This window comes from Pieris brassicae, chromosome 4 (genome assembly GCF_905147105.1).
Source record: "Pieris brassicae chromosome 4, ilPieBrab1.1, whole genome shotgun sequence".
Lineage (NCBI taxonomy): Eukaryota > Metazoa > Arthropoda > Insecta > Lepidoptera > Pieridae > Pieris > Pieris brassicae.
Window position 1 is genome coordinate 16,386,559 of NC_059668.1, and position 15,797 is coordinate 16,402,355.

The 15,797-nt window shown below is 35.3% G+C and overlaps 1 protein-coding gene across 1 annotated transcript in view; it reads left to right on the forward strand.

Moving 5' to 3' along the window:
* LOC123708482 (dedicator of cytokinesis protein 7) overlaps positions 1–15,549 on the forward strand; it is a 28,463-nt gene extending 12,914 nt beyond the window's left edge. Inside the window, exons 22-41 of the mRNA XM_045659213.1 lie at positions 393–574; positions 1,013–1,092; positions 1,675–1,851; positions 2,309–2,435; positions 3,145–3,314; positions 4,254–4,388; positions 4,990–5,136; positions 6,322–6,480; positions 7,301–7,477; positions 7,840–8,019; positions 8,868–8,998; positions 9,083–9,254; positions 10,433–10,534; positions 10,622–10,700; positions 11,747–11,874; positions 12,985–13,050; positions 13,713–13,829; positions 14,201–14,289; positions 14,362–14,514; positions 15,132–15,549. Of these exons, the coding sequence (XP_045515169.1) occupies positions 393–574; positions 1,013–1,092; positions 1,675–1,851; positions 2,309–2,435; positions 3,145–3,314; positions 4,254–4,388; positions 4,990–5,136; positions 6,322–6,480; positions 7,301–7,477; positions 7,840–8,019; positions 8,868–8,998; positions 9,083–9,254; positions 10,433–10,534; positions 10,622–10,700; positions 11,747–11,874; positions 12,985–13,050; positions 13,713–13,829; positions 14,201–14,289; positions 14,362–14,514; positions 15,132–15,165 (2,605 nt within the window). The 3' untranslated portion in view covers positions 15,166–15,549. The remainder of the gene's footprint in view (positions 1–392; positions 575–1,012; positions 1,093–1,674; positions 1,852–2,308; positions 2,436–3,144; positions 3,315–4,253; positions 4,389–4,989; positions 5,137–6,321; positions 6,481–7,300; positions 7,478–7,839; positions 8,020–8,867; positions 8,999–9,082; positions 9,255–10,432; positions 10,535–10,621; positions 10,701–11,746; positions 11,875–12,984; positions 13,051–13,712; positions 13,830–14,200; positions 14,290–14,361; positions 14,515–15,131) is intronic.
* The last annotated feature ends 248 nt before the right edge of the window (positions 15,550–15,797 follow it).

The following is a 15,797-nucleotide window of genomic DNA, read 5'->3' on the forward strand; positions in this document are numbered from 1 at the left end:
CGGTATATATACAAAACTACAAGTATTAATAGGGATTTTAATTATAGATGTACTCATTCGTAAATAACAAAATTAATCTTAATATATATAAATCTTCTGAATTTGTAATTAAACTCCACGTAAACGGCTGGACTAATTCTGACTTGAAATTTTGTGTGAGTTAGTGGAGGTTTAGATTTACAATTATTGTGTACAAGATAACTTCTTTCTGGTCTGATAGTATTATTATAAAATAAAAGATATCATTTATTATTCTCAATACGATCTTTTATATTTGGCCCAGCATATAATTATTATTTTAGAAATGATTTTGACTGAATTTAACTAATAAGACATTTGTCTACTACAACCATACTTTTCTCTTTTTAATGTTCTCTTTCATCTTCTATCAGAAGTCCAGTTCTCCAATGTGCTGCAGTGAACGCCGTATTATGTCTCCTAAGTGCACATGACGCTGATCCGAGACTCATCCAGCCAGAACTTAAAGCAAGAGTGGCGTCCCTATACATGCCATTATTGGGTATTGTAATGGATGCCCAACCGCAACTCTATCGGGGATTTGACAGTGGTAAAGGTGAGTTTTGAGGTTTTAATTTAAATTGAATAATTTGTTTTTACTGCTTATGTAGTTACGTATAACTTTTCTGATACAAGTTATTAACTGTTAATCGTCGTTAAAATATTTGGACTGTTAAATTTTAATTTTATTTGTACTTTTTTTATAAATTCAATATTTCAGTACCATTTTTGTATTTTGCGTGTTTTTTTGTAATAAAGCTATTTAGACTAGGATTTTTAGTCTTCATAATTGTTAATATTTAGCATCCAATGTTTTTCCTTTATTTTACAAAATAATATAATATAACCACATTTCACATTAGAAAATCGCTGTGGTTTGTAATTATGCCGGCAACTCACTTGCGAACCTCCTGGTTTGGCAGGTTTTGCCTGGTCCATAGGCGACGGTAAACACTTGACTTAAAATAACTCATGAAAAAAAATCTGTTTACAGAAATATTACAGTTAGACGGAGAAATGGGACAATTTGGAAGTTTATACCCTGCGTCCTCACCAGAAGGTGATTTTAAACAGGTAAGTTGTAGTCATACTAATAAAAAAGTTAAGTTTTTATTTTAGTAGTATGATACCCGTAATTTTTATTCCCATCGTTACGTAATGAAAGAAAGAAGCGGAGTGTAGAGAAGTAGAGTAGAGTGGCGGAAAGTTTCTTGCAAGTTCTTCTTGCCCACTCTACGCCCTTGACTTGCGAACTGGTAGTACATGTAAATTTATAATTAATTTAACTTATTGTCTGACGTTCATAAGTGTACTTGTTTACCGATATGAATAAAGATATTTTGAGTTTGAGTTTAATTGCTAAGCGTGCATCAGATTATATTTGATTCGGAGAGTAGTTATTTTTTATATAATATGGGACAAACGGGGAGGAGGTTCACCTGACGTTAGTGATACCGCCGCCCACGGACACTCATATTGCCGGAAGGCTTGCAAGTGCGTTGCTGGCCTTTTAAGAATTGGTCTTGAAAGTCCCTAATTTGAATTAGTTCGAAAATACCTCAATAGGCTTTTGGTTTTCGTTTCACATAGTGGAGGTGCGCGGAAAACACTTATATTTTATTATTGATTTTTGATAATTCCCTTTCTACTAAATAGAGTGGTCGCCCGCCCTTCAACAGCGAAACAAGTCGGAATCTACTGATGTGTCTTGTCTGGGTACTCCGTTGGGCGGATCGCTCCGTCTTATCTTCTGCTGTGGCTGACTTGCCGCCGGCCCGACTTCATTCGCTCTTCGCCTTGATTGATCTGTGCTTCAAATGCCAGGAATATAAGGTGCTATATACGTATTACTTTTGTTATTTGCATTTTTATGTTCGTTTCTTGAATGATGACAGAATTGCATGTATTAGCAAGAGAAAAAATGAGAAAGAGATAATCGTTTAATATTGCACCTATGATGGAAGGATGGTGAACAGTTCCTCCAACCTAAAGGGAGGATCCTCGTCCAGTGGCTAAGGAGAAGTTGTATATATCCTTAGCGGCCTTCATAATTTTGTTAGCAAGTTTCAGGGTATGACATCATCGTAGTGATGTCATACCCTGAAAGGTAGCCACTGGGGCCTTCAGGCCAGTGGTTCGACTGGTCCCGGATCCTCCCTCTAGGTTGAAGGTACAGTGCACCATCCTTCAAAAACAGAATTATACGAATTTATTATGAAATGAATTGAGGGTAGTTAATAAGTAGATTGGTGTTTGGCTGCAGTTAAATAATACATAATATGATTTACAGGGTCGCAAAGAAATAATGAAATGCGCGCAACAAAACGTTCGTAAAACAACGGATATAAAGGCAAAGTTAGAAGACGTTATTCTCGGACAGGGATCTGCAAGGTCCGATTTCATAATGCGGCGTAAAGGTGTGTTTCATATGAATCACGGTGTTCTTGGTGTTTCTTATTTGGTGATTACGTCAACAGTAATTATTAACTTTTTTTCACATACTACCCATACATTGTCTGTGTCTTGAAAACGAAATGAGAAAAAGCTTTTGGTATTGCCTTTTGTTAACATAGCTTTTACACATTGAAAGAAAACACTTTTTAACCCGTTATATTCCCCGTCATCTTTTAGCCGATACCAACTCCGGGGAAATAAACAGATAACACAACTTTCTCTTCAGCTGTGATACTTTTGACATTCAACACCTTTTGTCTTCAGTCACCGTGACCACGCACGCTGTAAAGCACGTGAAACGTCGGAAAAATTTAAATTTAAATTATGTAACATAATTATAAGTTATAATAATACATAGCTTCAATCCGGTTAAGAAGTGTTATCTTTCAAAAAGCTTTTGCTTTAGCTGACAAGAGGAGGGGAGAGGGGATACATTTCAGTAAATCTGGCTATGTAAAACTTGAACGGCCCCATATGTGTGGCCTACTAAGGCATATCGGGTACTTATATGACCAAGTTATCATCATTGTAGTATCTGGACTACAGTGCATCTTAAAACTAGCGGTTTTTATACGTTAGTTTTTTTAAATAACATTTGTCTTCTATGGTGGTTTTAAGTACTGTATTTTATCAATAAAACTCATAGTGTACAAGATACTGTTTCTTATTAAGGTGGATCAAGTGGGCGCTCAGGCGGCCGTGACCGTTGGCGCAAAGAGTGGGTGAGGGGCGGAACTAGATCTCGACCAGCTTCCCCCGCCCGTCCGCAACCCGCTCTCGCCGCTACGCTCTCCGCTGAAGTGTCCTTGACCCTATTACACTCTGTTTGCGCTATTGTGCAGGTGAGTTACTACATTATATATTTACTGATATCACAAAATGACACGGAAGTAGCCACGATGTACTGCTAATTTTGTTTTCCAATGTCATATTTTTTAAGAGGCGTTTTATAAAAACACAGTTAATTGAAGTAATATTTAATAGTAGTAAAATACTTACTTGAATAATAAAGTTTTATATATTTGTCAAAGCAATTTTTTTGCAGTAAATTAATTTAGATTTCCTTTCGTAAAGTATTTGTCGTTTGACGAGTATTAGTTAAAGGTGTTGAATTTGAGAGTGCAGCAAATGAAAACTTCATTTTTTATTAACAACAATAATTTAAGATTAAATTACTGGCAAGACATGTTAGGTATAAAGAAATGCAATATACGTTTGATAAGTTTCCGCTTAATACAATCACTATCTATCTCTAATTAATAATATTATAATAATAATAATTAAACCGTAATTGCTTTACTTTAGTCATTGATCCCCACACAAGGACATTCCTGTGTTGTGGGTGAACACACTCTTCCAAGCTACAAAAACAGATACTTAGTATTTGAAAATATACAGTCATTGCGATAAAAAGTCTTTCAAAGTTAATATTTTTTAACGTAAAACGGTCAGCAGATTCAACTGATTTTAAGTGATACCGCCGCCCATGGACACTCACATTGCCAGAAGGCTCGTAAATGCGTTGCCGGCGCTCATTTGGTATGCCCTTTTCTTGAAGTATAAGTCGAATTGGTTCGAAAGGAAAGTAGGTCGGAAAGCCACGGCCAAAACTGCCTTCAAAAACGCTCAGTTGTGGAACGATAGTCTAGCTGATACGGATGGTATTTTGTATTCTGCTTTGACGTCCGATAATGAAACTTAGCTGCAGGTATTGGACGGAACAAATCCTCTGAACTCTCTCCATTAATTAGTTTTAACCTTACTTTATTATAATTTTTTAGTCATGTAGCGGTTCTGAATGGAGTCAAGCGGCGTGCAGCGGCGCTCTAGGGGTAGTGTTACGCGCACTCCAGCGTAATCAGAGCACCAGTGTCTTACAGCATATGTTCGCTACTGTTCGAGCTCTTATTCACAAGGTAACAACTATATACCTATCCCATATAAATAACTATATTCAATGTATTTTTTTAATGAGGCAATACTAATAAAATAAAATAAAAACACGATATTTGTTATTTGTTTCTTATTCGTTCAGTAGGCTTTTTATCTAAATATATAATGTGGCTTTTTTATGTTAGTGATGGTTGTTTTTGTATTTTATAATATTACTCTTCCGTACATTTTCTGCTTATCATTAACAAGTATACTACTACAAGTTTTTTTAGAATGTTATAATTGCGTGTATATCGCCATTTTATTTCGTGGTAAGTAAAGGTGTGGCCGCGACGTAAAAACGTCACGAAATATTCCACGCCACGTGTCTTACGTGCTCTGAAATGAAGGATATATTTTAACTATTAGAACTAAAACCGCTTATGCTTCAAAATTCTACGATATGTCAGTACCATACAGTGTACGTTATATACCGGTTATAACGTATCTACATGCGTGTACGCATTACTTTCCTTTGATGTTAGCTAGAAAATCGGCAAATGGCAACGCCTTAGTCCACTTTTTCCTTCGTTATAACAGACATGACTAGGCGGATTTACCTTGTTTATCACTTGAATTCCTCAGCTGGGCTGGTCGTGCTGCTCGGAAGAATGGGGGCCAGGTGTGTGCCGCGTACTGCTGCGTCACTGCGCTGCGTTGGCTGCCTGCTCACGCGCACACGCCTCTGCTACGCTTTATGCGCTTATGAGGCAGCACTACCATCTGGGAAATGTTAGTATACCGATAGTGCAATAAAATTTAGGATAACATTTTTATTGTTTATTTCAGCATCGGTACTCTATAGCTTCCAACAGTGATTATAATTTAATTATGAATTTGTATATCACGCATACCCACGTTGCGATATAACGGTTTGGTAAGCAGTATAGCTATTGCTATATGTTACAGACTACCGAAGTAGATTGTTATAGGTATTACTTGTAGGAACAATGTAAGACCGATGTAATCAATATCGAGTTACGTCTTACCTGTGTCTTACTCCAAAAAATCGGTTTAAAAATATATTATCTATTGCGAGCGAGAGGTACACTGGATGGATTTAGACTTGTGAACATGAATACGTAACAAACAGACAAACGGTTATTACTAATACACAAGTGCAATATTATTGTGTGAATGGTTATATACTACAAACTCATATATGCATAAGAGAATATCTGAAAAAAACCGCCATACCATAAACCCAATTAGTCAACGGCACTTTCTGGCACAGAAGGCACATCGCCTACTTACTTAGAGATACAGAGGCCCAGACTTTAAAAGGTTGTAACACCCATAATTTTAGTTTTTAAATAGACTATGTGGCGTACCAGTAGCGTAACTACTGTTAGCTGCGGTAGCCACCTGGGGCCCGTGGAAATTTCTTTTGATGCCCTATCAGTAAAAATTGTCACGTTGTACTCAGTTTAATTTTAATAAAGTTCGAGATTTTCAGCGTACTCAATTACACGTTGTATATGTCCCACTAATGCCACAATAAAAACTACTCTCTTAGGCGAAAGGGAATGGTCTGTAGTCCCCACGCTAGCTTAATGCGTATTGCATTCATCCATAGAACATGATATCTCATTCATGATCTATTCTGCATACATTTCCAATGAATAATAAAAAAAATTGAGCTTGGGGCCTCTTGGGGTCCGTGGCATTTTGCCATCCCTGCCTTATTATTATTACGCCACTGACTATAACTGAGCAATAAAAGTCATTTTTCTATGTAAGTAGTGGGTTTTTAGGTTCGCCAAGGTTTTAGTTGCTAAATGTTTGTGAGCAGCTGCGACTATCACATCATGGTCTTCATGACACGCAAGCAACTTTAAAGATAACGTTTAAAAACGAGACTGATAATTTAAAGCAGAATTAAGAATCCTTTTGAAACTAAACTAACAAATTTTGCAGAATTTCAGCAGAATAAAGATGCAAGTGACAATGTCTCTATCTTCTCTTGTTGGAACTTCTACAACTCTCAGCGAAGAATCTCTTCGTCGAGCTCTCAAAACGGTTCTGCTGTACGCTGAACATGATCAAGATCTTCAAGATTCAGCCTTCCCGGAGCAGGTAAACCATTCAAACTTGTATATTTTTTAACTAGTTTTTACGCTGTTATACCACTTTTAAAGATATTAATCCACAATTTCAAGAGCTGTCAAACCTTTTTTTCTCTATGAGTTTACCATATTTGACAGCGGTCAAAATTGACGAGATGAAGTCACAATTTGAGATATTAATTAGAATATAGACCTTAGGCACGTATTCTAGTACGTTAATAGAAACGTATATCTAGTTTCAAGACTTGAGATACGAATTGAAATACCTAAGACTTGTATTACGAGTTATGTGAGTGAATAGAAAGTTAAAAAATTGCCTAAGAACTTAATTTTATCGTTAACATACACTCGGAAAATTAAAAGTTAGATCTATGAACAGCTTTAATTAGTCATAAACATTTATTCATTATTTATTCATAAGTTTTTATTATATGTATATTTCGAAGCAATGCCGCTGGTATGAGCTGCCATGGTCATTATAATTTAATAAAGTCTACAAAGACTACTACATTGTAGATCTAATAATATTGGCAAATCAAATACCATATAACGGTTTTGAACTCATTTGACTTCCATGTTATTAAATTATAATGATAATGGCAGTTGATACCAGCGCCATTGCTATGACATATGTAATATATTACTATTAGTACATACTAATAAACAACCTAAACTACTTGCAAACTTCTCTCAGCCTTACCAAGCCAAGCCACAAATATCCCTTATATAGTTCGAACTAAAATAATAATATAAAAAATGTATAACAATAATGAAATTTATGTCAGCCCATAGCACACAATTTACTATATTTTTCTTATATTGTTTTACAGGTGAAAGATCTGGTATTCAACCTACACATGATCTTAAGCGACACGGTGAAAATGAAGGAATTCCAGGAGGATCCTGAAATGTTATTGGACCTCATGTACCGGATCGCAAGGGGATACCAGCACAGCCCAGATTTGCGTCTCACCTGGCTTAATAACATGGCGCAGAAGCATATGGAGGTTAAGCTTTGTTATTTTAAAATTACATTATGTTTGTTACCATGACAACAAACGTGCCATTTGATCAAATAAAAATATAAATTCGACAAAATAGATCTGAGAAGAACTAACACAGAAAAAAGGTTCTATATACTTCGTTAAATTTAAATATGTGTTTGAAATAGTTACCACTCGCGTTACTTAATAAATTAGAAAACCTAAAATGAATGTTAATATTATGTTATAAACAAGTAAAATGTCACGTGGTATTTGCAAACATTGTCTATGCTATAACCATGCAGTGACCGTGATTTGTGAATGCTTTTCACTCAACGCTTAGCGACCTAAATATGTATTGACCTCAAACGACACTTGCTTTACAGCGTTCAAATCACTTAGAAGCTGGAATGTGTCTCGTGCATGGAGCCGCCCTAGTGGCGGAACATCTACGCGCGAGTGGGCGCGGCGCCGCTCTCTTAGAAAAAGTCACACACAATGCCCTAGACGAGAGTTGCCCTGACGTACATCTGCCGCATCATCACCTGACTTGTCAGGAATTGCAGGTTTCTATACTTTTTGATTTTAAAAAATCTACCTTTAAATTGCTTTTGCCGACTACTATAGATGAATTAGTTTAAATGTAATCTAGTTCCGAATTAAGTTCGGAGACGGTCTTTGTATGGAGATGTTTAAAGGGTTTAATGGTTTAAAATATGAGCGTATAACTAACACAGAATTAAGGGTTGCGACGCTAACAAAAACAAACTTGGCTTATCTAAGGGTTCATAAATCTAAATGACACTTATGTTATTAGATATTGTCGGAAACGAGAATGTTAAAATACAATTTATAAGTGTGGTAAAAACTAAAGGGCTCATATTGGCTTCAAGTGTACGATGATTGTTTATATGCTGTTTACGTAAGTTGACTGATGTCACATAACTCCCGTCATAAATTGATAACGTATTTTGGTAGCCTTTAGTGAGCGTTCAAGTATTACGTCAGGCAATTTTTGGAGATTCTTGATCCCCCCATGAAAAGCGCCGTAACGTTTCTGTAACCAATAGTAAACGTTTCTTGACCAACCCCAGTGACTCTTTATACCTAAAACTTAACATTATGTGGTGTAAAGTACTGGAAAGTGGAAAATAATATTAACAAAAACGCTTAATTCAATTCCCGCCCCGCATCGTAACGTTTTACAAGAGGACCCCCTCCCTCCCAAAATTCGTACGTAATGCTTGAACGCTCCCTCAAGGATAACAAAATACATTACGTAAATACTGTATCTGTCTCTTCTCATCATAGCGTAAATGCAATATGATAGAAAGAGTTGAAAGATATACGCAACTATACGACAATCACAAAAAATCAACGCAAATGTTAAATTAAATTTATTTATATATTTTAGGCTTTACTGGAGCATGCAGCCGGTGAGTTGATGACGGCCGGCATGTATGAGACGGTTAATGAGGTGTACAAAGTATTGATACCAATTGCAGAGGAGAACAGAGACTACAAAAAACTTGCAAATATACACAGGTCAGTTTTTAATATAGGTAAAAATTTAAACCTCAAGTTCTGCATTAACAAACAATTAAATGTACTCTGTGGTTGATATTTTAGCAAACTGAGCGAGGCTTTTAGTCGTATAGAGCAGCTTCATGGGAAACGCGTGTTTGGGACGTATTTCCGGGTGTCGTTCTATGGAGCGCGCTTTGGAGACTTGAGCGGAGAGGAATTCATTTACAAGGAGCATGCACTTACTAAACTACCGGAGATATTTAGCCGACTTGAGGTCAGTTCTTATCTATATATTTTGTATAAGAAATAACATATAAAGAAAATTCACGTAATAACTGTATTGTTTTAATGACGAAAGAAGCTTTTTTATTTGATCTTAAAAGTGTCATTAAACGTCGAAGCAGAATATTAAATTCCACTCTCTGACCTCGACGTACGTCGTTCCACTAGTGAGCATTTCTTAAGGCATTTTTGCCGCGAACCACCGCTATATAGGATCTGCCTAATGAAGTATTTCTGTACTAATTCGACGTAGTGTCAACCAACCATTTATTAAAAGACCGGCAAGTCTATTGCGTGCCTTCAGCCAGTGTGACTGTCCAAGGTCGAGCCTCTTTCTCTCTGTTCTTTAAAAAAGAAATACAGTGTAAACTCTATAACACTAAAACTATATAACAATACTGAAGAACTGTGCATTTTATGGCGTTATAGAGTTTTCGTTAAATGGAGATAAGAAAATCGTATAGATAACCATGACCCATACTTATTACTCATGGTCAACAACAGTCATGCAATCCCAATTTGTGAACAGAAGAACGAATTTCTTAGAAAGTTCGAATGCTAGAATAATAAAGCGTAAGAAGAACGTACACAGCTGCGCAGTTTTCACTAATTTTAGCAACTTAAAAAGTACTTTATTACTCAATTATTGTCGTTATTGAGAGTCGGTGTATTGCTATGTAGGGTGTATCATTGTGTGGAAGACAAGCTAAACCAACCAAAGCCAATTGATTTCGACGCGTTAGGGAGTTCGTCGCTTAATCAAGGGACGTTACATGGAGTTTACACTGTATATGCCTCCTCGCAATCACGATTGACTCTAGGAACATTCTTTTTTCGGAACATAAAACATTACTTATAGAAACAGCTATTTACGATCGTAATACTGAAGTCATTTGGAAATATATTGACATTTTTTGGAATTATCTAAAAAGATTGGTAGACTCAGTTATCGCACTTAAACTCTCACTAGATCCGTTGTGCGTAAAAACATTGTATCTATATTAAACGGGTTTAAGCTATGATAATAAATACATTAATCATTCAGTCTTGAAGTACAGCCCGATCTTGCGTTACGGTTCAAGACAGTTGTATAAAAACAAAGAATAATCTAATTATTATTTAAAAAAAACTAATTTTAAAATTTTGTTTTGATAATTATTTTTATTACAGAATTTCTATGGCCAAAGATTTGGTCCAGACAACGTGGTGATTATAAAAGATTCCAACTTTGTGGATGTCAACACACTTCAACCGGAGAAAGCTTACATACAGGCAAGTATTATGAATAATTCTGGATTTATAATTTTTTATAACTATTATTAGCAGACTTGAACTGTGTCTATATAACAAATATTTCAGATAACATATGTCGAACCGTACTTTGAGCCTCACGAACTACGAACCAGAATCACGCACTACGAAAGGAACTATAATATAAGTAAGTATTGAATACTGTATAAGCATTACCTGTCCACATCATATCTGTTAGTTGTTTCGACTATGTATTTGCGTGTTGTTCCAAGTGCGTGCTCCAATTTCACTGCCTCCTGCTGATGTCATGTGGAACATGGTGTAATGGTTGCAGCTCCTTACAAACGTTGTGTAATACGAAAAAAAACTTGGCGATTAAAAAGAGTGGCGGAGAGTTTATTGCCAGTTCTTCTCTTCCGTTCTACGCCCTTGATTTGAGAACTGGCAGTAAATGTAAAATTAGAAGCATTTGATGTATTTTTTTTTTACTTCCATAAGTGTACATTGTGTTACCTATATGAATAAATGATTTTTGACTTTGACTGTATCCTTAACTTTTGTTCATTTGTTCATTTGCTTTGATTTGTTGCATTATTTGTGTCTATGTAATTGTATATCTTTGGTAGTTTTGCACTTCTTGTGTTCACCTTATTTAATTAATTTTTGTTTCTTTCGAAAGCGATAATGTAGCCTGTTATCTTCTATATTATTTTAACTGTACTGTATTTATTGCAAAGAAGTGTGAGATTAAAGAAATAAATATCTCACATACATTTCGTAAAACTAAGTCAGTGTATTTGGACGTAAGTCAGCGCGCTCTTAACTGTTCTTTCGTCTCTTCGTATTCTTCAGGCATTGCCTCATCATTTTAGTACTGTAATTTCTTTAATGTGTTTTTGTTCATTATCTTACCATGAGTCTTTGCATCAGATGAATTAAATTTAAGCAAATATTGATTTGGTATCTGTAATTAATAACTCGACCAAAATAGCATAGTCAATCTCTTTCTTCAAGAGATCTCTTCTAACGTAATTTTTCAGTAAATTTACATGAAGTCCTAATAACTTAGTAAAATAAGTGAAAACGATACCAAAATCCTGCTTGAAAAATTTGGCATTCATGCAGAATAGACAAATGCGGAAAAATATATATGTTCAGGAATAAATGTTATGTATACGGTATTGTATATGTTGTATACAAGTTATTTGAATTTTTTTTATGTTATAACCCCAGAGCGCTTCATGTACGCGACTCCATTTACGGCGGACGGACGAGCACACGGCTCATTGGAGGAACAGTGCAAGCGAAAGACCATACTTACTACGGCGCATCATTTCCCATACCTCAAGACACGGATACAGGTAAAATAGGATTTTTCACAGTTTTCCGGATTGAAGATCAGTTAAATATATTAATAGGCAGTTATTTTCTGGTTACTTTAGCTTTAGTTCTGAACTTGTTATAAAGGTATTTTTTAATTGACTATGAAAACCTATTGACTGTGGCCTAGTAACTTCAGCGTGTGTCTTTCATCCCTGAAGTAGGTTTGATTCCCAGCCGTGCACCAATGGACTTTCTTTCTGTGTGCGCATTTAACATTAGCTCGAACGGTGAAGGAAAACATCGTGAGAAAACCGACTTGCTTTTAGACCCGAAAAGTCGAATGCGTGTGTCAGGCACTGAAGCCGATTACTTGCCTATTAGATTAAATGATCATGAAACTGATACAGAAATCTGACCAGACCTAAAGAGATTATAGCGCCATTGATTTATTTATTTTATGAAAACCTACCATAAATGATGCCAATAACAAAAAAAATGTATACTATCGGCATTACCTATATATAAACTCTTCTTCTCTATTAATCTTTGTTCCTCAATAATAAAAATAAACAGGAACACATATGAAAACCTGTCTAAATTGCGGCGTGTGCTAAATCCTGATCGATTTCATGTCGAAATCCTGATCGGTCATACATTTCTGTAAAGCGCCCATATAGAGATAAAGCCGTAGCCTATAGATCCGTAGGTAGATAGGCTTCTTGGATAAGATTCTTAGCTTACTTTAACTCTCGTATGTCAAAATACAATCCGTTTCCCCACACTCGAGCGCAGATCGCAGCTGGAAAAATTCTGGCATAGTATTATTAAATATGTCAGTAAGCTGAATAGCACAAGCCCATAAATATTATGGGGGTTTTCCGGAGTAGGTATCACCAGGGCTTCTTGGGAGACGCGAAGCCCACTAAACCTAGTTTAAGGAAATAAACTTCCTTTTCCAGAAAGAGGGGGTTTGACACACGCCTGGTGTCTAGTTTGTCGGCCACAAATGTGCCTGATCGCGTGCCTGATTGGCTATAAGGGATCCTATGTAAAAATAATACAATCCGTTTTCGACATACGAATGTGTAAGGATCTATAATAAATGTACAAAAAACTTTTAGATCTTATAGTCGAGCGTCCTGTTTTAGGTTGTTCAGAGGAGTCAAATGATTCTGTCGCCGATAGAAGTCGCTATTGAAGATATACAAAAGAAGGTATTTTTTTATTATTTGTTTAATACTATACGAGTAAGGGTAATTTCTCATTTTTTCTGGCCAAATTGCCTTACTGAAAGCTGTTATTTGTACTGAGTCAGAATAAGGGCTCGATACAAAGGTTAAGGTTGATTTATAATATGTTTAAAAATGTATCTATGACTAATATAGATAACATACCTGATTTTATAGAACTATAATGTTCTCTTTAGGTGACCAAATAAATTTTGATTAAAAATAAATTATCTATAATATTGTCTTTGGTTAACATAGCTTTTACACATTGAAAGAACACATTTTTTTATCCGGACCAGTCGCTGTGACCACACATCCTGTAAAGCACGCGAAACGTTGGAAAAATATAAATTTATGTGAAATAATTATAAGTTTATAATAATACAAATAGCTTTAATCCGGTTAAAAAAGTGTTTTCTTTCAATAAATTATCTGATTGTTAACTTTGTTTGACCAAACCGGTCAATTCTATTCAATTTTTTTTTTTTTTTTTTTGAAAAAATGTATTGAAATCATATTTACACAATATGTTTTCATACATTTTTACATAAATACACGTAGTAACTGAGTATTTTTTGTAACGACTCGAAACTTCAGGTTAATATAAATTAAACAAATATATGAATATAAATATTGTTGTATTTCAGGTAAGCGAGCTATCAGCAGCAACAATTCAAGAGCCGGCAGATGCGAAGATGCTGCAAATGGTCGTGCAAGGTTGCATCGGCACTACGGTCAACCAGGGACCTTTGGAACTTGCGCAGGTAATCTGTTTGTAGCACGATATTAGAATGAAATAAAAACTTATTCATAGAAAAGGCAGAGTAAATGACCTAAAAAACCCCAGGACATCTTAATTCAGGCTAAATTTGGCGGGAAAACTCCTAACTTGGCATCAATGCGAAAATGTGAGATAAAATTTAAATGATATACAACCTCGAGCCGTTTCACAGATAAACAAAAATAACTATTATTTACAGACATGACATAAGTACATTAAGATAAGTATGTATTAGTGAAGTAGCAGCTAAAGTAGGCAAATATGCATGAGTTCAGTAGAATTACTTATTATAGACAATTCCTTCGACAGAACACATTTCGTCCGTATTATAATCGAATCTCAAAACCTTTTCAGGTGTTCCTTGCGCCTGTGGCTGAAGGCACACAGCCTCCAACCAGACTAACGAACAAACTGAGACTCGCGTTCAAAGATTTTTCTAAAAAGTAAGTCGTATTTAAAATAAAAAAAAGAAATAAAAAAAAGTTTTTTTACCAAGAAACCTTACAATATTTTAGATGCCAAGACGCGGTGCGTAAAAACAAGAACTTGATAAGCAGTGAGCAGCGGGAATACCAGCGGGAGCTGGAGCGGAATCTGCAGCGTTTTTCGGAGAGACTTGCGCCACTTGTACGCGCACCACCTTCGCCTTCACATGTCGCACATCTCACGTAAGAACCTTTTATACAGACAGATAATCATTATGATAAAACATACAGACAGACATTATGATAAATATAAACTTATATGCTATTTGACAGAATACAAAGTAAAACAGTATTATTAATATGTATTAAATATGTCTAAACACGTTTAAACGAGTTAACTTGTAAATGATCATTAATTTATCAAAATAGTTAAAATATTTTTTATATATCAGTCACGTGACACAGACTATGACGTACCATGCATGTCTCATGCCAATACTAACTATATTGAAGTTATATTTTGATCGAAATATAATGTGTATTTGTGTTATTTAAGACAAATCGCAGAGTGATAGCACGTCAACTTGACATTTCTTTACAAGCACAGTGCGTCACAAGGAATGGTGGGACGCCATTTTGCCTGGAGAAGCGTTTTGGCGCGTTCTTAAAAATATGAATGTTACATTTTAATTTATTTTTATAACCAATGCTTAACAAAAATGAAAATATAAATTAAGCGCTTATCACTCATAAATAACTACTTAAAATCTTGTCAAATAGCGTTTGAGTAACGCGCATCATTTAAGTATCTGATTGACATTTTCAGTCAACAATTTTATAATTCTTGCTATTATTTTCAGCAATGGCGTAAGCAAATCCGAATATAAGTATTAAGACATATTTGCTGAATTGAAGCAGTAACACGCGGAAGACTGACTCGTATGACTTAAGTACTCATTTATATAGAAAACTTTGATGTGAGGATCGTATTATGGAAATTGATAGGGAATGTGAGATTGAACATTAATGTTCTTTTGCAGGTGTATATAGCAAATTTCAATATTCATAATGTATTCGTTTTATCGTTATACTGGGAATTCAATTTCTATTTTTGAGTAAATAATATTGCACCGAAATCTTTGAACCGAGGGCTGTAACACGAAGAATACGTATAATCGCTATAATATTAGGTCCTTACATATGAAATTGTAATGTTTGTATGGGAGGAACAAAAAGTCGAATATTTTTAAATATAATATATTTAATTAATCAAAGTATGAACCATTGTTTTCTATGCACTTTTGCCATCTCAGGTAGTTCATTGATCCCATTACTAAAAAAAACAGTCGGACGGGAATCAATAAAATCTGTGAAGGCGATTTGGACTGCCCCATCAAAGTTAAATTTTTTCCCCTACAAGAAGTTGTCCAAATTTCGAAAAAAATGGTAATCTGTTGGAGCAAGGTCCTGGGAGTACGGAGGATGTCTTAGACATTCCAATTGAAGCTCTTCTAATTTGGTAGCCG